We start from the raw sequence: 22,521 nt of genomic DNA on the forward strand, positions 1-22,521 counted from the left end.
CCAGTTTATGGCGTATATATATAAAGTTTGGTTTTTTTTATGATTAAATACAACAAGTAATCTGTCCATATTTTTTCTTTTGTTTCCCTCTCTTTCTCTCTCTCTCTCTTTTCTTGACAGGGTCTCGCTCTGTCACGCAGGCTGGAGTGCAGTGGTGCAATCATAGCTCACTACAGCCTCAAACTCCTGGGCTCAAGCGATCATCCTGCCTCAGCCTCTTGAGTAGTTGGGACTACAGGTGCACACCATCATGCTATTTTTTTTTTTTTTTTTTTTTACTTTTTGTAGAGACGGGGTCTCGAACTCCTGTTCTCAAGCAAAAACTCCTGTTCTCAAGCAATCCTCCCCACTCGGCCTCCCTAAGTTCTGGGATTATAAGCATGAGCCACAACTGCCAGCTGTCCATATTTTTCCAAGGAGGTAACTCTCCTGGGCAGTTTTTCCTCCTTCAATTTGAACAGTCATCTAGGGAATTCCCTTCTGTTTTCTTCCATGTTGGATCCTCTTTTGCCTCCATCCATCCTTTATCTTCCTTTTTCTTGATTCACTCCATCCTCTTGGAAGACATCATCTAATAGCTTCCCGAGAAAAGGTAGGTGCAAGGTGAAGATTTTGAGATCTATCTTTATACTTGGGACCCTTGTTTTCATCATGGTGCCTCACTTCTTCCCTCAGCTGTGCCCTGGTGCACAACCACTTCCCTCGTGCTATTCCCATGTCCCACTGTATCCAAGGCCTCTGTGGTTCTGCCCCTTCACAGGTTAACTTTAGTAAATTTACTTTCTGGCTAGAGGTGGAGAAAGAGTAATTGTGTAGCTGCATGAAAAGATGGAGGGGGTCCCGACACTTGGAGTGTTTCTACTCCAGCTGCTTCTTAGATAGAGCTCCAGTCAGTTCTGCTGTCAGCTTCATCTGCCCTGTAGTCTTCTGTGGTGGCTATAACCCTGAGCCTTTCTGTGGTGTGCTAGGGGAATCAACTTGCTTCTTATTAGCTGTGTGTGTATGTAACTCCAGGTGTATAGAATTATATAATCATAATTCTTGGTTCATCACACACTTATCGTTGGTTCACGTGCGGCCCAGTATTATTTATTTGTTTTATTATTTAGCTATTTTAAAGAATGATGTTAAACAGTGGCTCATGCCTGTAATCTCAGCACTTGGGGAGGCTAAGGTGGGAGGATTGCTGGAAGCCAGGGGTTCAAGACCAGCCTGAGCTACATAATGAGACACCGCCCCCCCCCATTTCTACAAGAAAATTTTTTTTCAAATCAGCTGGAGGTTGTTATCCTAGCTACTCAGGAGGCTGGAGGTGGGAGGATCACTTGAGCCCAGAAGTTCAAGGTTGCAGTGAGCTGTGATCATGCCATTGTATTCCAGCCTAGACAACAGAAAGAGACCCTATCTCCCCCCACCAAAAAAAAAAAGAATTTGAAAACCCACCACCTAAAACAAAAACAGGTCTTGGCAATAACCTGCACGTAGCCATATGGTCTGTTTTCCTCTACCCTTCTCTGTATATCCCTCAACCTAGATAACCCTTTTCCTTAATCACATGTTCTCTTGTTTTCCTTTTTATATAATTTTATTGTATCTATCTCTCTCTCTCTTTTTTTTTTTTTTTTTTTGAGACAGAGTCTCACTCTGTTGCCCAGGCTAGAGTGCTGTGGCGTCAGCCTAGCTCACAGCAACCTCAAACGCCTGGGCTCAAGTAATCCTCCTGCCTCAGCCTCCTGAGTAGCTGGGACTACAAGCATGCGCCACCATCCCTGGCTAATTTTTTTTTTTCTGTATATATTTTTAGTTGTCCATATAATTTCTTTCTATTTTTAGTAGAGATGGGGTCTCGCTCTTGCTCAGGCTGGTCTCGAACTCCTGAGCTCAAACGATCCACCTGCCTCGGCCTCCCAGAGTGCTAGGATTACAGGCGTGAGCCACCTCGCCCGGCCTACTTTATAATCTTTTAATTTTATAATCCGTATATAATCTGTATATAATATTTTTGGACTTTTTGTATGTTAATCGTGTATCTATACACTTATATTGTGAAATATATAGCCTTTGTCCAGTTTCCTGACACACAGTTTCTAAAACCTTAGGAATCTCTTAAGTAATAAGTGCCTTTTTGTATACTGAGATGACTGGTGAATGGGGAATTCTTGGATAGCCTGTGGATAGGGGCTAGTTGCCAGGGAGCCAACCCTGTGATTAGATGGTTGGAACTTTCAGTTGCACCAGTGGCCATTGATGTAATCAATTATGCCCATGTGATGAGACCTCCATGAAGATCCTTGAACTATGGGGTTTGGATAGCTTTCTGATTGCTGAACACATGGAGGTGCCTGGAAGGTGGTGCACCTGTAGAGGGTACAGAGCCTCCACACCCTTCCCCCATGCCTTGCCCTGTGCATCTCTTCCATCTGGCTGTTCATCAGTATCCTTTGTAATATCCTTTGTAATAAATGGGTAAATATAAGTAAAGTATTTCCCTGAGTTTGGTGAGCTACTCTAGCAAATTAATCAAACCCTAGGACGTTGTCATGGGAACCCCAATTTATAGTTATTTGGCCAGAAGTATAGGTCTCACAACCTGGGACTTGAATTGACATCTTTAGTTTGGTGGGGGTAGAAGTCTTGTGGGACTTAACCTGGGAGATATGACACTATCTCCACACAAATAGTGTCAGAATTGAATTGAATCATAGAATACCCAGCTGGTATATGCTGCAGAACTGCTTGGTGTGTGGAGAAAAACCCCCATACATGGAGTCACAAAAGTGTTCTATGTTGTAAGAGTATAGTAGAAGAAAAAGTTTGTTGTTTTCCTTCAATATTTGACCGAGGTCTCTTGTTATTTTTAATAATTTGTGGAATCTTTTTGTGTTTTCTATGTAAATGATCACATCATCTGCAAATATCATAGTTTAACCTCCTCCTTTGTAATCTTAATAAGTTTAATTTTTTTTTCCATTTTATTTCACTTCCTAGAACCCCTTACATAGACTTTTACATTTATAGATTTTCTAAAATTAAACCATCCTTGCATACCTGGGACAAACTCAACTTTGTTAGGAAGTAACATATTTTTAACTAATATTTTGCCCATTTTTGCACCAGTACCTTAGTGTTCTAGGATATTTTATTTAGGAAGTTTGCATCTATAATCATGAGTAAAATGGATCTGGAATATTCATTTCATGTAACATCTTTGTCTAGTTTTGTTATCAATCTTACTCTAGCTCTGGGGAGTTATATTTCTTTTTCTATTGTCTGGAAGTTATTGTCCGGTAGATGACTGCCCTAGAACATGTCTTTTAAAGCATCTGGACCTGCTATTTTCTTTGTGGGAAGATTTTAATCACATTTTTTTATTTTGAAAAGATAACTTACTGCATTGTCAAGGTTAAATTGTAGGGGAAAGGAAGAACAGATGGGAACAGGAAAAGAAAACAGCTATCTATCAAATAGTGTATAAAGGAGCTTATATCCATTATCTTACTTAATCCTCAAAGCACTCTTTCAGAGGTTCTTATCAGTCAAGGTCCAATCACAGGAAGAGAAACTGCACAGACTACAAGAAAACAGAGGGCATTCAACAGTGCTTACTTGGCTGTTAAAAGAATACAGAACCAAAAAGGGATGCTGAGGTGACCCAGAGTTAATAACTACAGGAAGCAACTATCACCCCTAGGGCTGGGAGAACAAAAGCGTAGAGATAGTGTTACTAGAGTCTCAGAGCTTGGTGGAGGGCCGTAGGGTAGGGGGCTGGTACTTGGACCTTTGGGAGTAAGCTGTGAGTGGTTGGTGCTCACGTCCCAGAGGAGAAGGCTTGACCTGACAGGTGATTGATAGGCCCAAGCAGCATGGTCCAGAGGATGAGTGAGCATGGCAAGGCTGGTACTCTGCCTCAGAGCTACAGTCCACTGCTGCTGGTACCTCTAAGGCTTTTCCTGGGAGTGCTAAAAGAAGCTAGAGGCTGAAATTAACTCTCTGTTACTGCTGGAACAGTTCTGATAAGAGCTGGAAAACAGGAAGAAAGTTCCTTTTCTTACCTTTCTACCTTCCCATTGACAGAACTGAATAGGAAAAAGCTAGCACAGGAGTTTTGGAAATGAAGTTTGCAGACTCTTAGCCCCATTGTCACAGAGCAGAGCATAAAAGGATAAGTGTGGAGCTGAGAAACAATAGGTAAATAACTGGAACAGTGAATATTATGCATATTTTACAAAGAAAACACTGGAGCTGAGCAAGATTAAATTATTTGCCAAAGGTCATTGGAGCTATTCAATGAATAGATCTGGAATTTAAACCCAGACCCACGCTGTTTCTACTACTATATTTCATCTCATCTAAGGCACTATTGATTGTTAGAAACACTATTATTTTATGTACCACTAAGAAAAAAAAAATACAGTACTGCCAATTAAGTAAAGCATCATGGCCAGGTGCCAGTGCTCACACCTGTAATCTCAGCACTTTGGGAGGCTGAGGCAGGAGGATGGCTCAAGGCCAGGAATTTAGGACCAGCTTGGGAAACACAGGGAGACCCTGTCTCTACAAAAAAATAGAAAGGTGTGGTGGCATGTGCCTGTAGTCCCAGCATCTTGGGAGGTTAAGGTGGGAGAATTGCTTGAGGCTGCAGTGAGCTGCGATCATGCCACTGCACTCCAGCCTGGGCAACAGAGTGAGGCCCTGTCTCTAAAACAAACAAAAAAAATTTTTTTTAATTAAAAAAAAAAAAAATGTACTGTTGTGGGCATGGTAGTGAAAAGCTGGTCTCCAGGGCATATAAATGGTGCAAAGAAATCTTATGTAGAGACTGTAATGGTTTCTCTATTTTTATAGGTCCAGCATGTCTGGTTTGCACCTAGTAAAGCAAGGTCGAGACCGAAAAAAAATCGACTCTCAGAGAGATTTCACTGTGGCTTCTCCAGCAGAATTTGTTACGCGCTTTGGGGGAAATAAAGTGATTGAGAAGGTAAGTTGTAACTTGCTAAGTTATTTTGTCAAAAGTACTTGAGATTTAATGCCTAGATTTATTATGTAGAATTGCTGAAAATTGATATTTAGATTTAAATGCAGAGACTTAACCTCTTTATGCAGAATTGTCCTGTCTGCCTCCCTGGTATCCTGTTAATATAATTTCACTATTTTCTGTAATATGTATTTACCACTGATAATTTAGTCATAGCTAATTAAGAAGATAGAACAGTGCTCATAAAGTTCTTTTTGAAAGATCTTATGGTTTTACAGAGTGGGGTTGCACTGATCTGATAGGGTATAAAGAATTGATTAGTTTGTGGGGTGCTGGTAATTATGCCACAGCATTGGTTTGAGAGCTAAGGGAGTAGAGAGATTTTCAGAAGAGACGATTTAAACATTTTGATACACTGTGACTTAACTGGCTTCCACTAGGTATTTGAGATACTTAGGGGGAAATATACCACATGAAATACTTAAAGAGATTTCAGATATTTTGAAATGTAATTCTGTGTCACTTTTATCTAAACCATGTCAGAGCTGAGAGGATGACTTGGTTGAAATAGCTTGCAGTGATTAAAAGATTAAGAGATAGGGACCTATATTTCTACTCTTAAAGGTATTGCTTCAGCACTGTCCTTCTATTAGTCTTCCAATAAAGATAGAGTATGTGTCTATTAGCTTATGTTATCCTCAGAGGCATGATTGCAAGATAGGCAAGGAGATGAAAGTTTTATTTATAGAGAAGTCTCAGGATTAAGTGATTCTTCTATTGTTTTTCTTGTGACCATTCTTTCTGGGGCAGTCTTTATAATTCTAAGGCATTGGGTTCCTGATTTTGGAGAGAAGTGATTGATGCCAGGGTTTTTAAACATGTTTGGGTCTCTGCATCTTGCTTTATTCCAACAGAGAATGGTGCATGACACTGCACTGTTTAGGCTTCTCCCATTCATTATTTGATAATACATCATCCCTCTGAAGTTTGTTGTCTTTTGTTCCCTAGTAGTAGATATGGTGGTATGGTAGAATAATCCACCAACTTACAGGATTTGAGTAGTTGTGAATTTTTTTCCTTCAAGAAATAAAGTTAGAAAGCAGTAAGTTTTACCTGGCACATAATAAAATATTTGCTTAGCAAACAGTTTAAAATATGGTTTAATCATGGGGGAGCTGTTTCCTAACATCTTAGACTAGCAATAAGAATTCTTGGTTGAAAATCTGACTTTTTCAGAGAAAGATGGAGCTATAAAAATTCTCTGATCTCTTTTCCTTCATCATTGTCTTTCTTTTCTGCCTTTTCCTTCACTTCCCATCCCCCTCCCAGGTTCTTATTGCTAACAATGGCATTGCAGCAGTGAAATGCATGCGGTCTATTCGTAGGTGGTCTTATGAAATGTTTCGAAATGAGCGTGCAATCCGATTCGTTGTTATGGTCACACCTGAAGACCTTAAAGCCAATGCAGGTGAGTTGATAGTAGTATGAAAGGATCATGATCAAGCATAAAGCATTGAATACCACAGCCTTTAAGTAGGAGAATGTTAACTTAGGGGGATTCCCAAATGCAGGATTTTCAAATGAAAACCTTTAAAAAGAATTTCTCTTTAAAAAGTGTGAATAATAGGCATATAAAAGTGCTTATACTATAGTTCACCTCGATATAAAATCCTGTGTTCTAAGGGTGAGTACGTAAAAATTTCACAAAAGTGTTGATTTGAACTTTCAAGTGTGTGCCTTTTTCATTGTTAAGTATTTGCCCTGCCACATACTTTGGCATGTGTAAGTAGAAAGGTTTGGAAGGAAATGCTGTTTCCCTTATAGGTAATATTGAATTATGAAGAAACTTAGGTTAAGATTTTTTTTTTCTGCTCCTCCTCCTGAAGGAGAGGGACCCAAGTGGGACCCAAATGGGTTTCACGTAGCTCTTCTGCATATTCCCTACTCAGACCTCTATCTGAGAGTTGTAGATGAAGATTATTGGTGTGAAAGATGTGGCTAGTCTGTCTTCTCCATACTTCTTATCACCAAGGTTAATCTCTTAAGGTGAAATACCCACCAGATAACATTAGCTCTTTAAAGAGCTATTCTTTTAAACCTATTTTGGTCTGGATATGTTCTCTTTATATTGAGACAATCATATTAAAATTTTTCCTAAGGAGTAAAGGTTATTATGTCATCTTATTTAGAAACAGAGAAGTCACTGATTTATTGGAAAACAGATATTATTATGTGAACTCATTTAGATGCACACTTCATATCTCTGAGTTGCAATTTTTATACCTGTAGAAGAAAGATTATAAAGTCTGTTTCACTGGATAGTTGTAAAGATGAGGTCATCTATAATAAATATAAAGTAGCTTATATGGTTTCTTTTTCTCCATCCATCCATTCATATCTGCCTGATACTCCAATTAATTCATTTATTCATTCATTCAGTGAACATGGAGACTCACAACTGAATAAGATGTGATCTTTTTCTAGGAAACAATTTCAATACAATGATGTACATGCTATAATAGAAACATGCACAGGGTACTATGAGAACATAGAAGTGAGACATCTAACTCTTGGGGACAGGGTTAAGAGAAAGCTATCTAAAAGAGGTTATACCTTGCCAAGAATGAGTAAGAGTTAGTGAAGCAATTGTTGGACAGAGGGTATATCGTGCAGAAAGAACAGCCTGTGCAAATGTGTGAAGGTCTGACATGAGTGGTTTTCTGGAAATTGCAAGTGGCTTGTTAAAGTATAAGATATGATCTAGCATTTGTCAAGAGGAGGCCTTGTTTTCCATCCTCGAAAGCAGACTTTATCATTTTAGGGGTGTGTGTGGGTGTATGTGTGTTGACATTAAAGGATTTGTATTTAAATGGATGAGTCTTTTAATTATTATTATTTTTTTTTTTTGAGACAGGGTCTTGTTCTGTCACCTAGGCTAGAGTACAGTGGCGTCATCATAGCTCACAGCAACCTCCAATTCCTGGGCTCCAGCTATCCTTCTGCCTCACCCTCCTGAGTGGCTGGGACCACAGGCACACATCACCACACCTACCTAATTTTTTTGTTTTTTGTAGAGATAGGGTCTCACTGTGTTGCTCAGGCTGGTCTTGATCTCCCAGCCACAAGTGATCCTCCGCCTTGGCCTCCCAAAGTATTAAGATTACAGGCATGAACCACCATGCCCAGCCTGATTTTTTTTTAACTATATAAAAGTAGAAGAGTATAATGAATCCCTTCCCATCTAGTTGTCATTCAATATCAATAATTATCAACTCATGGCCAACCTAGTTTTAGCTATACTCTCATCCCCCCACAATTATTTTGAAACAAATATTTGATATTATATTATTCTATCTATAAATATTTCTGTATTAATCTCTAAAAGATAGTTTCTTTAAAAAAAACAATTAGATGGATGATTCTGTTAGCCTCGTGGAAGATCCATTTGAAGAAGAAAATAATGCAGGACATGTGATGATGGGACTGAGGATAGAGAAGAAAGGAAGGGTTTAGAGAGATGGGGTAAAAATAGCAAGATTTGGTGATTAAGGGAAGAGTTAATGTTGACTGTTGGGTTTCAAATTTGGTTGACTAAGCAGATACTAGTACCACCAACCAAAATAGATAATATAACAAAAAGAACAAGGTGGGGTTTTTTTGTGGGAATATGAATTTAGTTTAGAATACTTGTGGTAAATGTAAGTCCTATAACTCCTGTAAAAAGTTGAATATATCCTTCTAGAACTTAGAGCTGGAGATTAAGATGTGTGCATTATTGGCCATTACGTGGTAAATTCAGTACTACATCCCAGACGAACAGATAGAAAATGAAGAGAAGAGGGCTAAGGATGGAATTTTATGGAAAATTAAAAGTTAGGGGTAGACTGAGGAAGACAGGCCCATAAACAATATTGGGAAGAAATCATCCAAGAAATAGGAGAGAAAAGAGAAGCAAAGAGAAAAGATAATTTCAATAAGAAAGGGTCAAATGTGTCAACAGTCCAAAAACAACGGACTAAGAACTTGTCGAGGAATTAAGCAATCATTGGTAACTTTTGCGAGAATAGTATCACTAGAACTATATAAGAACATGCAGACTGATATAGGATGTTAAGGAATGAATGGGAAGAGATATGGAGATAGCCAATGTGGACTAGTTTTTTAAAAAATGTTAGTTGAGAAGAGAAGAAGAAAAGGCAGTAAATAAAGAGAAATTCAGGGTCAAGGGAAGATTTTTATTTTTTAGAATGAAAGAGACTTGGGAATGTTTATAGTCTGAGAGGAAAGAGCCAAAGTGTGGGTAGGAGTTGAAATACATGAGAGACTTAAGGGGATGGAAAGGAATAGAGTCAAGAGTACAGTGGACAAAAATATGCATGTCTTTTGGCCAAGAAATTATATTTCTTGGTATTTATACTGAGGGAAAAAAATCAGTAATGGGGCAATATATTCGTACAAAGATATTCATTGCATATTATCATATTTAAAAATAGTGAGAAACTGGGAGTAACTCAAGTGTCCAACATCAGTGGATTAGTTAAGTAAAATGAGCTATACTAATTCCATGAAATACCATGCAGCCATTAAAAATATTTTGTGGAATGACATTAGTATGAGAATCTGTTTTGATAAATTTCTGTATTATTTATTACTGTATAACAGAATTACCACAAATTTATCAGCTTTAAACAATATTTATTCTCTCATAGTTTCTATAGGTCAGATCATGGCTTAGCTGGGTCTTCTGTTTCAGGGTTTTAAAAAGCTGCAATAAGTTGTCAGCTGAAGGTGAGGTTTTGTCTGAGGCTCGAGTTGGAATGGATCTGCTTTCAAGCTCACATGGTTATTAGCATCATTTAGTTTTTTGTGGGCTGTCAGACTAAGGAACTGAGTCCCTTAGTCTCAGGGACTGGTTGAGTCTCAGGCATTGGCTGGTTCTTAGCCAGAGGCCACTGTCAGCTCCTTGTCACGTATGCCATCCCAAAGTGACGCTACCTCAAAGCCAGCAAGGAAGAGAGTCTCCTGGTAAGATGGGTTTATTCTTATGTAATGTTATCATGGAATTAACATCTCATCACCATGGCCATATTCTCTTGCCTAGAGGCAGCAAGTAATAGATCCTGCTCATACCCAAGGGGAGGAGCTTACAGAAAGGATGAATACCTGGAATTTGGAATCTTGGGGATACCTTAGTGTCTGTCCACCACAATTGCTAAGGAAAAAGTCAGCTATAAAAGGAAATTGATAGCATAATATGATATTAGAAAAAAATACATTGTGTATAGTATAGATAGGAAAACAGGCTGTAACAACATATATCAAAATAGCAAATAGTAGGCCAGGCGTGGTGGCTCATGCCTGTAATTCCAGCACTCCAGGAGGCCAAGGTGAGAGGATCCCTTGAGGTCAGGAATTTGAGACCAGCTGAGCAAGAATGAACCCCATCTCTACAAAAAAAAAAAAAAAGAAAGAAAAAAAAAGAAAAATTAGCTGGGCGTGGTGGCACGTGCCTGTAGTCCCAGTTACTCAGGAGGCTAAGGTAGGAGGATCACTTGAGCCCAGGAGTTTGAGGTTGCAGTGAGCTATGATGATGCCACTGCACTCTAGCCTGGGCAACAGAGTGAGACTCTGTCTCAAAAAAAAAAAAAAAACCAAAATAACCAAAAAGCAGTAGTCATTTTCTTGGGGAGTAGAATATTGGGGTGTTTTAATTTCTATTTGTGTTTCTACTTTTTTCAACTTTTTACATGGAATATATATACATTTTTAAAAACGTTACTTAAAAAGTTAGAATGGAGTCAGATGCTGTGGTTCAGAACTGTAATCGTAGTTACTCAGAAGCTAAAGTAGGAGGAGCACTTGAGGCCAGGAGTTTGAGACCAGTCTGAGCAACATAGCGAGACCCCATTTCTGTAAAAACAAAGTAGAAAGGATTACCATATTAGTGGTAATGAATTAAGGGATAAGTATTATGGGTGATTTTTCCTTTTTTCTCTAACCTTTCTATTATGTTAACTATTTTAACAGCTTTATTGAGTATAATTTATATACCATAAAACGACACCTTTTTAGAAGTGTATAATTCTATGAGTTTTAGTAAATTTTTACCATTGTGCAATGATCACTGTGATCCAGTTTAAAACAATTATTTTTATGATTTAAAAAAATTATGATAAAGGAGTTTTAGGAGAGTTGGTTATTAACATGAGGAGAGAACTTTATCCTCTGAGACTAAAGGGAAGTGGGCAAAATTGACAGGATAAGGGTGAGAATGGTAATAATTAACCCGTTGCATTATTTATTTCATGATAGTTATTGGAAAAGTAAGAAAGGTGGATGATTAGTTGAATCCATAGTAAAGAATTGAGTACTCTCTTTTGAGGAGAGTTTTCTTATTTATTTGTGAATGTACTCTGTAGTGTCTCTGGTAGTAGTTATGGAAACTTTGAGAGCTAAGAAATAAGGGAGAGTACAGATTATATAATCAGACAGTGAGCTTTCTTTTTCTGCTTCCCAGGGCTTCTCTTTTCTTTACTGTCTACAATAATGACAATAGAAAATTGGATTGGTATAGAACTCTGAGTTCTTGTTGGTTGGCAGTAGCAATATTTTTGCAGACTGTGTGTGCGTGCGTGTGTGTGTGTGTGTGTGTGTGTGTGTCTGTAAAGGATGTAGGTCAGCAATTAAGGTAACTTTTCCTGTCTAGGGCTGCTTAACTACAGAAAAGACTAAACCACAATGGAAAAGTTGGAGAGATTCAACTATATAAAAATTTCTATTTTGCAAATAAAAAAAGAGAAGAGAAAGAAAAAGTTAAATCACCTGGAAAAACGTATTGGCAGCAAAGAGTTTCTACCTGTAATATAAGAAAAAGGCATCTCTCAATAGGAAATGAACAAAGAACATCAATAGGTAGTCCATAAAAGAAGAAATAAAAAGGAACAATAAACATATGAAAAGAGATTCAGTATCAATGATAATCAAAGAAATGTAAACCAAAGCAATGGTAGATTTTTTTTTTAAACTTACAAGACTGGCAAAATTAAAAAGACTGGTAACACCTAGCATAGGTGAGAATATAGGCTATTTGATACCCATTTTACTAGTGTAAGTCTGAAAATCTTAAATACCTTTTGGCCCAATAGTTTTACTTCTAGGAACATATCCTGATTGTAAAATTGGACAGCAGTGCAAGGATCCACATTTTTTAATATTTTCCAAGTTATAAATAACCTATATTCCTATCAATAAGTTAGTAGTTAATTGAGTTATGGACTATTGAAATATTAGGCATCCATTAAAATGTCAAATATATAATAATATTAAATATATCTCTGTGTCACAATGTGAAAAGATATCAACAATATATTGTTAAATTGCCTAACAAGTCTAGCAAAGCATGAACTAGTTATCTCTGAGGTGGGACAACGGATGATTTTGACTTTTTAAAAATAGTGTTATTATATCCTGTTATGTTATCTAAAAGTTTTAATAATTAGTATACTTTCCCTCCTATAATCAAAGGGAATAATAAACCTATTTTAATTTTAAACAAACTGTATGGCACTGTATCTTATGTTTAGTGAAATATCCTTTTTTTAGTGGATTTTTTTTTTAGAAAGGACTTAAAATTTTTTAAAGTAAAGAACAAGATAAAAGAAACTTTAATAAATATAAGAAATAATGGTAGTATGAACTTTGAGTAAGTTACTAAACTGCTCCAACCCATAATTTCCTGTAAACTGGGGTGCTTGATAATACCAACCATATATATAGGATCGCTGAGAGAATTAAATGAAATAATATATATATAAAGTGCTTAGTATAGTTCCTGCACAGGATAGCTTCTCTGCTATAGTTCTTGCCAGAGTAGTAAGAGAGAGACATCAGGTGACAAATTTGAAAGGGAATACTGAGCAAAAAAATAAATATAAGAAGGGAAAGTGGTTATCTTTCTAAAGTTTCGTTCAAATGTCTGTTGCCTCCACCATTCCAGGTAAACGCTTTTCGGGCACAAATTAAACTTCTGTAACTAACCTTTCCTGTTCAGCCAGTCTGTAAACACTCCAGGCTTTCCTCTCTCCCCATTCTGTCCAGCTCTATATCAGGAAAAGGACTGTCTCTGGGTATGGTGCAAGTTAAAGGATGTCCGAACAGAACTTCTCAGAATAGAATTGTGCTTGGGTCACTAAGTGACAGACACACATAAGCCTTGATATAGAGGTCATAAAGATTCTTCAGAGAAGTTAAATAGTGAAGTCTTTGAGAATAGCTATTTTAGTATGAGAGCTTCCTTAAACATGGGATTAACTCGTGTTAGTGCCTTTTGCTTAACAAACTCAGAGCCTCCAATTAAATGGTCTTGGAAATTACCCCATTAATACTGTTTGTCCTGTGATTACTTTAGATAGTCCCTGTCCTTTAACTAGTTTCTCTGTGCAGTTAAATTCCTGGAAAAAAAATCATGTGTTCTCTATTAATTTGCTTGTGTTTTCAGAATACATTAAGATGGCAGATCACTATGTGCCAGTTCCTGGAGGACCAAACAACAACAACTATGCAAATGTGGAATTAATTCTTGATATTGCTAAAAGGATCCCGGTACAAGTAAGATGTGCCAGTGTGTTTGTTTGTTTATTTGTTTATTTTATTTATTTATTTTTTTGAGACAGAGTCTCACTCTGTTGCCCAGGTTAGAGTGCTGTGGCGTCAGCCTAGCTCATAGCAACCTCAAACTCCTGGGCTCAAGCAATCCTCCTACCTCAGCCTCTCGAGTAGCTGGGACTACAGGCATGCGCCACCATGCCCGGCTAATTTTTTTTTTTTCTGTATATATTTTTAGTTGTCCATATAGTTTCTTTCCATTTTTAGTAGAGACGGGGTCTCGCTCTTTCTCAGGCTGGTCTCGAACTCCTGAGCTCAAACGATCCACCTGCCTCGGCCTCCCAGAGTGCTAGGATTACAGGTGTGAGCCACCATGCCTGGCCTATTTATTTATTTGACACTGTCTTACTCTGTTGCCTGAGTTAGAGTTTAGTGGTATCATCGTAGTTCACTGCATCCTCAAACTCCTGGGCTTAACTGATCTTCCTGCCTCAGCCTCCTGAGTAGTTGAGACTACAGGTGTGCAGCAGCATGCCTGGCCAAATTTTAAAATAATTTTTTAGAGATGGGATCTCACTATGTTGCCCAGGCTGGTCTCGAACTCCTGGTCTAAAGCAATCCCCCTGCCTCGGCCTGCCAGAGTGTTAGGATTACAGGCATGAGTCACCATGCCCAGCCCCAGTGTTGTCCTTTAATACCAAATTCACCCATTTTACAGTTAGACATAAGGGGATACCCAAAGAAGAACATTTATATAAAGCATCTTTTTTGAAAATTCTTAAATGCCTTTATATGGAATAACTAAACCAGACAAGGAAAAGAAAGATAGAATGGAACGAATAAAAATAAACATAATACAAACAGAGGGTTTAGAAGGGTCTTTCAGAGATTATATATTCTATGCATTTCATCTTTGAACCATCTCAAGTAAGTAAAAGTTAACTAGGATATGGTAGTGTATTAGAGAAGTAGGTTGTTTTTTCCCTATCTCATTGTGTCAGGAAGTTTAGGGTAAGTACCTTAAAGTGCAAAGAGGACAAAATTCTAAACTGGTATGGTAATATAACCACTAGATGCAATGATGGAATTGGGTGACCAAAGTAATTGAGTATGTGAAAGATAGCCAATATTTTTAGGAAAGACTCTATAGAGCCTAGCTGCTACAAACTGAGTTTCCTAAAGAGCAAGCAACAAGACTAACTGGATCTTACTATCAACTTTAACTCGGTTTTGATCTCTTCAGAGGTTTTACCACAGTGGACTTCTTTTTGTTCTGTAAAGTTTACCAACAGTAAATTAAGCATTAAGAAGTAGGGCCAGGCTTGATGGAAAGTAATGCAGTTTGTGGGGTTTTTGTATTAATTTTAAGAATGAATCATTGTGTTCCCTTGTAGGCAGTGTGGGCTGGCTGGGGTCATGCTTCTGAAAATCCCAAGCTCCCGGAACTTCTCTTGAAAAATGGCATTGCTTTTATGGGTAAGCCTTTTTGACATACTCTTTCTGTCTTTGTTTCTTTTTGTCAATTTTGCCTGTATTCCTTCCACTCTGTAGTCTGATTTTCTTCTGCTTAACATGTACTGAGCTCTTTTTTTTATTTTTTAATAAAATCAATTAGCAACTCTCAGAGTAACCTTCATTTCTTTTTCTCCACCCTTTTTTATTTCTTACAGCCTGCTTATCTCACATCATCTTTGCCACTAACCTTAGGAAAGCATGTGGAGGAAGGACCTGCTTTTAGATAGCAAAGATAATTGAATGCTTAGGATACCCTGGCAGTGTGCCCTTAAATATGAATCAGCACCTTAGCATTTAAGCATATACGTTTTATTCCTATGGAAGAGAGATATTCTTTGACTTTTCCGCTGTCGTTATGGCAGAGAGAAAAACAGAGATTATATGGCTCAAAGTGTCTCTCTCTGTCTCTAGAGACCTTCCACAATGAAGAATATGCTTTGTAAACCTCATTAAAGATAAATCTCCTCTTTGGGTTCCCCCTAAGACCAGGGAGGGTATAATATTTCAGACTTAAATCCGAAAACTTCACAGTTCTTATTTCAGGATATTGGTTTAAAAAAAGACAACTTTGTTAATGTGGTAAAGTTGTATCATGAAGGATGATAAAATTTTAGTTAGACTCATAGGAATTTAATTCAACATATGTTTACATATATTGAGCTCTCGCTGTGCACAAGAAGCTTGCTACATTGGGTTTTACAGATGGTACAAAGATGTGTCAAAGCATAGCAGTCCTCATAATCAAGTTTATAATCGCCATGATACACGATGGGGGGGGAAAACAAATACATTAATAATTATAATACACGACAGAATAAATATGCTAGAAATGTTACAGCCAGGGTTCTTCTCCTATTTTGTTTTTAGGTCCTCCAAGCCAGGCCATGTGGGCTTTGGGGGATAAGATTGCATCTTCTATAGTGGCTCAAACTGCTGGTATCCCAACTCTTCCCTGGAGCGGTAGTGGTAAGAAGTTATTTCTTGTTTGTATCTTGAAGTATAGAAAAGCCCGGTAGGATATTCAGGACTATGGCTTAGGGTTTAATTTTGTTTTAAATGTATTGGGATATTTGACAAGAATGGAATCCTGGTTGATTAATGGTACCTTGTATCTCTTGGCATAATTAATACACCTGTGATTTTTACTATGTTTGGAGATTATAAATTAGTGTCAGATGTACAGACGCTGAACTGTGATCTGGAGTGATCTTAGGACTTAATCTGGAGAAACTGTGGGAAAATACATATGGTTATGTGGGTTCAGATCTATTCTGGGTAGGCCAGAATATTTCTCAGATGTGATCTTTCTTGATGGAATTAGGCTTTTGGACCTGCCTTAGAGGTAGTCTGGGTCACTAAGAAGAAGGAAAAACCCACTTACTTAAATATTCACCTGCCAGTGTTTTCTTGATGTCAGCCCACAATCTATTGACGATTTGCTTTGCCTGTTTAATACCATTCAACCTCAGTTGCCCTTGATGCAGAGAATGAGGTCAGTAATCAGCCTTTCTTCCAGGCACACAGAAGGATGAAAATTTTCAAAAAATGATTTATTCTTGACAAATCCTTTAAAGAATGCTATGTGAATTATTATAGCTCATAACAATATGAACTTCCTTTTTTTTTTTTTAATACTCAAACACTGGGAGCAGACATATACTGAAATCTCTTAAATGGGAATGACCATTGTCTTGAGGCTGACCAAATTTAAACCCTTGTTACTCTTGCTCTCTGGGGGATTGCAATATCCTCTCCAGACCTGTTGGGTCAAATAGTTTAAAATAAAAGGTTGAATTTGTTCTTGTTTGAATGGAGAGCCTGTAGTGTTCCCCTTGTGGCTGAGTACAGGGACATTCGGGGAGCATGGAATCATGACTCTGCTGAGGCCAGTAAAACCGCCATTTCCATTTCCAAGGGCTCATAAAGATTGAATTATTTCCCAGACCTCTGGCCCTAGAGCAGGCTTGAAGACACAAATCGAAGGCATTTTGCCTGCTGAGTTGCTGTGAGAAGTCTGCCATGCTTTTTTTTTTTTTTTGGTCTTATATGTCCTTGTACTTTTATAAGTTGCTCCCTGTTATCTCTCCTTGCTTTTTCCAGCATAAGAACCCAAGTTGCCAGGTCATGCTACGGCTAAATGCTATTAACCTGAGAGACTAAGCAGGGTTTTAGCATCCTTCTTTCTTCCATCTACCCTCAATTTTGGGTAAATATGATAGCCTTTTAAAGAAGGTATAGTGGAAAATTGACAAGAGCAGAAGCTCTTGTAACTGCTCTAAGTCACTGTTGTCTATTGCAGGTCTTCGTGTGGACTGGCAGGAAAATGATTTTTCAAAACGTATCTTAAATGTTCCTCAGGAACTATATGAAAAAGGTTATGTGAAAGATGTGGATGATGGGCTGAAGGTAGGTTATTAACTCCAGGGAGTGAGATGCCTTTCAAGCAACCAATTATAGTCACAAACATAGGGAATTTGGATCCTGGTTCGTGATGTATATCCATGATGCCATTAGGGTTGTAAGATCAGAAGGTATAGTTTAAAAAGTATGGAGTAAGGAAGTGACTTTATTTTTTTAATATATTTACATTTATTTTTTATTTTTTTGTAGAGTCAGGTTGTCACTGTGTTGCCCATCCTGGCCTTAAGCGATCCTCCCGCCTCAGCCTTTCAAAGTGATGGGATTATAGGCGTGAGCCGCTGTGCCCTGCTAGGAAGTGACTTTAAATTTAAACAATTTAAATTCATTTTGAAACGGGCTGTTTATCCAGACAGAACGTTTCTTAGGTGATAATCAGAGTTTTGAAGAGGTGCTGATGCTCCCTTTCTCTACCCACTGTTGGTATATGAGAAGGGGCCAGCAAACAACACACTTTTCCCCTGCTTGAGTTCAGAACCAAGAAGCCCAGGCAGGTAGCTTTATTACAGAGATGTTGGTGAAAATGGCTTAAGTGTGTAGCAACAATCCGATTTGTAAACTGAACACCCGAGTTAAAACAATCACCACAGACTTCCTTCTGCAGAGAGAGAACTTTTGCCATTCAGCTTATTGTATGGCTAAGCGCTGATGAAGAGCTTATGTTCTGTGCAGTGGGCTGATCCCAAAGGGGGAAAGAGGCTGAGCTTTGTGTGCTCTGTTCCTCCTTCCAAAGTGACTAATTGTATAGTTTATTTTTTCCCTTGGGAAGGAGTGGGGGAGTGAGCTGAAATAGGCTGAAAGTGTTACATTAATTATTGTCCATCCATGTAGAAATGTGCACCTAGGCAAAAGGAGATCCTTTCCTCAGCATTTTAACTTTTCTTTCCTTAAAGTTCTCTCTAGTTTGTTCCCCTTTCGCTTTTTAACTAGTTGGTAGTGTCAGTTATGTCTCCAGGTAGGTGATAAAATAGGCTGTTTAAGAAAAATATACTGCTTGAGTTTGATTAGTATGTTATAAATTCAAGAGGAATGTTGAATCTTCAACTAATTTTGCCATATTGTTTGCATTTCAAGTTAAGCATCATGTAATCTCCTTAATAAGAAGAATTAATATTTCTAATTGAATTGAAAATGCTTTTTTCTATTTGCTATAATTCACAAAAGAGTAGAAGCCGTTTGTAAGGAACTAGCTATTTTGCTTATTAACTAAAAGTCTTTTTTTTTCCTGGTTACATTTATAAAAAGAATTTTCTGGTAGAAAGCCAGAGATGATGATAAAACCACCCATAAACCCACCATCCAGAGATAATGTCCATTAACATATTCATGTATTTTTTCCAGCTTTTTTTTTGATTCATAGATTCATATAATAATCTTTAATAATAGATTTCTATAATTATAATAATTATAAAATTAGGGTTTTACTATAAATATTGTTTGGTAATCCTAGTACTTTTTTCTACTTAATATTATATATATAAGCATTTTCCCTATGGCATTAAAATTCTTCTAAAATACTTTTAATGGGCGACCTTTGGCTAGGAGTATTCATATACTCTCTTCCTGTGGGCTACCGTATTTTTGTAAGTCCTTTTCCATATTTGTGCTATTTCTTTGATCACCTATCACCCAGTGATTGAGTTCATCATACTAATTCTGTTGATATGAGCATAGAAAAGAACAGAATTAAGGGAACTCTAGAAAAGATCAGACTATGAGTGTAAGATTTTCATCCCTAATCTACTAATGCAAATTAAAATTTGAAATGGCCTTTTTCTGGTGACACATTTTAAAGAAATTCTTATAATGTAGCAAAACTGGAATATTTTGACAAAGAAATGACTTGGTTATTTTAAATTTTTAGTTAACTTTTCCTCAGTTTACTTTCTGCCTTAACAATATAATTTAGATTATATTAAATTATGGAATATGTTAAATTATATTAAATTAATGATATTTTCTATTATCTATAGAGGCTACCTAATTCCTTCTAATAATCGCATAGTATTCTATATAATATATGAGTATATCTTGATTTAACCAGCTGCCTACTTGATGGTTATATGATTAATTTTTCAAAAAATTTTGGAATCATCACCTGATCATTATGTGATACTATAAATGTGAAAAGCACATTTGGAGCATGTGCTGACAATTAGCTTTCTGATGAATTTCATTAATATTTTGAGTTCTTGTTTTTATCTTTTATAAAATCTTAAGGGAGAAAAAATTTGCAGATACTTGAGAGTTCTGATTTAATGAGTCTTATATGTGGTTGGGAGCTATACTGATATACTATCAACTTATATTAAGTGAACTACTTACATCTTCTTAAAAAAAATTTTGGTTAATACATGGATAACTACATACCATAAGGAAGAAGTTCCAACAATACAGAAATATATGCAGTAAAAAGTGAAAGTTTATATCTATTCATCTTTCTTTTATAAATCACCACTGATGTTTATTCTGTACTTCATTTCTTTGTATTTACATATGTGAATATATGAATGCATATATAATCATATATAAACATAGATTTATTTTTGTTTTTGACCCGTGTGGGATTATCTTAGATTGAATCATATGAAATTGCCAATATTCAACTATTTTTTTAATCTACAAAAAAGGCAATTTCTTTTGGTTCAACCTAATACTGCAAATACTGTTTCACTTAATAGTATATCTTGAAGATCTTTCTATTTCACTGCTTGTAGATTTACTAAGTGACTGCATTCTTAAAGGGAGAAAATGCCAGTTTTCTCCTTCTCTAACTAATAATACTCTTTCTCCTATTTTTTTCTTTCTTCTTGAAGGCAGCAGAGGAAGTTGGATATCCAGTAATGATCAAGGCCTCAGAAGGAGGAGGAGGGAAGGGAATCAGAAAAGTCAATAATGCAGATGACTTCCCTAACCTTTTCAGACAGGTAGAGTACAAGCTGTTTTTGTTTGTTTGAACCAATGTGTGTTATCAGAGATACACGATTTAACTCATACTATAATTTGGATATCCAGAAAATATTTAATTTTTAATTTTGTCTATAATCTAGTCTTTCTAGTCTCCACCTCCTTATTAGTGGGGAAAAAAGTTAAAGCAATGTCTAATTCAATTTAAGTTTTATTTAATTAAGTAATTCAAACAGTAGAATTTTTCTCTTTTATATAAACATGCTCAGTTTCTCAGATAGATCATTCCTTCATGGTGCATGTGGCTTATAGGATCTCATAATGGCAAGGAAAAATCCATCCCTTTCTACATTTTTGTACCCCTGTTCTGCTGACATTGTAGATAAAGTGTGTGGTGTGGTGGTATGATACTGATCTGGTTGCTCTTGGCTTGGTCAGGCCCAGGCTCTCTGATTGGCTTTATCTTACTTCAGTTTATTTTTTATTTTTTATTTTTTCCTTTTTTTTTCTCTGCAACAACTGAAGGAATTACTTCAGTTTAGATTGGCCCCTGAGTTTCCACCAAGTGGTCCCATCTACCTGCTGGCCCAGCAGTCTGCACCCTAGCCTGTGCAACATGGCCACCACACCTTGGCACAGGAACCCTATAGCAGACCCACATTACACAAGAACTGAGAGTGGCTCAGGAAAGCCCCACCTAGGATCTTTTTCTGCTTTGCAGCCAAGTTGATGTGGCCATACTATGCATTGGTTATAGAGGCAGTCAAAAAGTGATGTCTTTTCAGAACTTTAAGCAGAGGGAGAAAAAGGAGACAGGGGTCTCTTTTGTTCTGCCTTCAGAGTTACCTTCACATACTTGCCTCACTTCTTTTTTTATCCTACCAATACTTGGTAAAAGATGTGTCAGAACAAGGAAAAATTGGGACACCGGTGTGGCCTTTTTATTCTCCTGGCTTCCGTCTTTTTCTTGGTTTTCTCACCATCTTCTACTTTGCACCGTCTCTTACTAGTGTCCCATGTTACCTTTTATTTGCTTTTTGCTTTTTTTTCCCCCAAACCATCGAGGAGCAAACTTCTTGCTTCACTGTCAAAAACTAAAGAGAAAAACTATGAGCTGAGTCTTCCATGATTTGATATACAGATGGTCCCAAACTTAAAATGGTTCAACTTAAAATTTTTGGAATATACAATGATGCAAAAGCAATACATATTCAGTAGAAACCATACTTTAAGTACCTATGCAGCTATTCTGTTTTTCACTTTGAGTACAGTATTCAGTAAATTACATGTGATATTCAACACTTTATTATAATATAGGCTTTGAGTTAGATAATTTTGCCCAACTGTAAGCTAATGCAAGTGTTCTAAGCGTGTTTAAAATAAGTGAGGCTAATCTATGATGTTTGGTAGGTTAGGTGTATTAAATGCATTTTTGAGTTTTAATGTTCAATTTACAATAGGCTTATGGAAACATAACTCCATCTTAAGTCAAGGAGCTAAATTAGATAAAGGAACTGATAAAGGTATTGTCTTGCTGTATTATCCTATTTTTTATTTTTATTTTTTAAGGCTGGTCAAGTGGAGCAGTGGGAGTGGAGTGTATTATCCTATTTTGAATGCCAGAAGTTGAATATTACCTCAGTCTTTTTTTTTATTTTAATATTTCTTCTGTAAATTCTAATTTCATAGTTTAGATCAATGCCTTATGGAATCTAGAGAAAAGGCTTTTGCTCTTAGAAGCAAAAATAAAAAACAAAAAGCATGTTAATTAATGTTAACTCCTGTAGAAATTTGAAAACTACTTGTTACTATGGAATCAAATAGTGGAAGAGTCTAGAACACTAAGAGAAAGTTTTATGGGAAAGTCTGTAAGTTCTAATACTGGTCAGCTAAATAACTCTAATGAATCCTCCCATTAGGAACAAGCTAGAAAAACTGGACCAGATTTTAAAAAAGTCATTAGAGACTTTTCAGTAATGTGAAGAATTGTGGGGCTAACATATAGGAGAAAAAGGAAACCCAGAGATGTGGTCCTGGCATTTGAGGTCACTTTTCCCCTAGAGCTATCTTCTAGTTCAAGAAGCAGTAGCTGAAAAGCTGAT

At 37.0% G+C, this 22,521-nt stretch overlaps 1 protein-coding gene across 2 annotated transcripts in view; it reads left to right on the forward strand.

Annotated features, from left to right (window-relative positions):
• Nucleotides 1-22,521, forward strand: part of ACACA (acetyl-CoA carboxylase alpha) — a 233,382-nt gene that overhangs the window by 43,268 nt on the left and 167,593 nt on the right. For both annotated transcript variants that reach the window (XM_069482312.1, XM_069482311.1), the window contains 7 exons: nucleotides 4,846-4,978; nucleotides 6,305-6,443; nucleotides 13,473-13,582; nucleotides 14,974-15,055; nucleotides 15,962-16,060; nucleotides 17,394-17,500; nucleotides 20,329-20,439. In XM_069482312.1, the coding sequence (XP_069338413.1) occupies nucleotides 4,846-4,978; nucleotides 6,305-6,443; nucleotides 13,473-13,582; nucleotides 14,974-15,055; nucleotides 15,962-16,060; nucleotides 17,394-17,500; nucleotides 20,329-20,439 (781 nt within the window). The remainder of the gene's footprint in view (nucleotides 1-4,845; nucleotides 4,979-6,304; nucleotides 6,444-13,472; nucleotides 13,583-14,973; nucleotides 15,056-15,961; nucleotides 16,061-17,393; nucleotides 17,501-20,328; nucleotides 20,440-22,521) is intronic.

Source organism: Eulemur rufifrons, chromosome 9, assembly GCF_041146395.1.
Source record: "Eulemur rufifrons isolate Redbay chromosome 9, OSU_ERuf_1, whole genome shotgun sequence".
Taxonomy (NCBI): domain Eukaryota; kingdom Metazoa; phylum Chordata; class Mammalia; order Primates; family Lemuridae; genus Eulemur; species Eulemur rufifrons.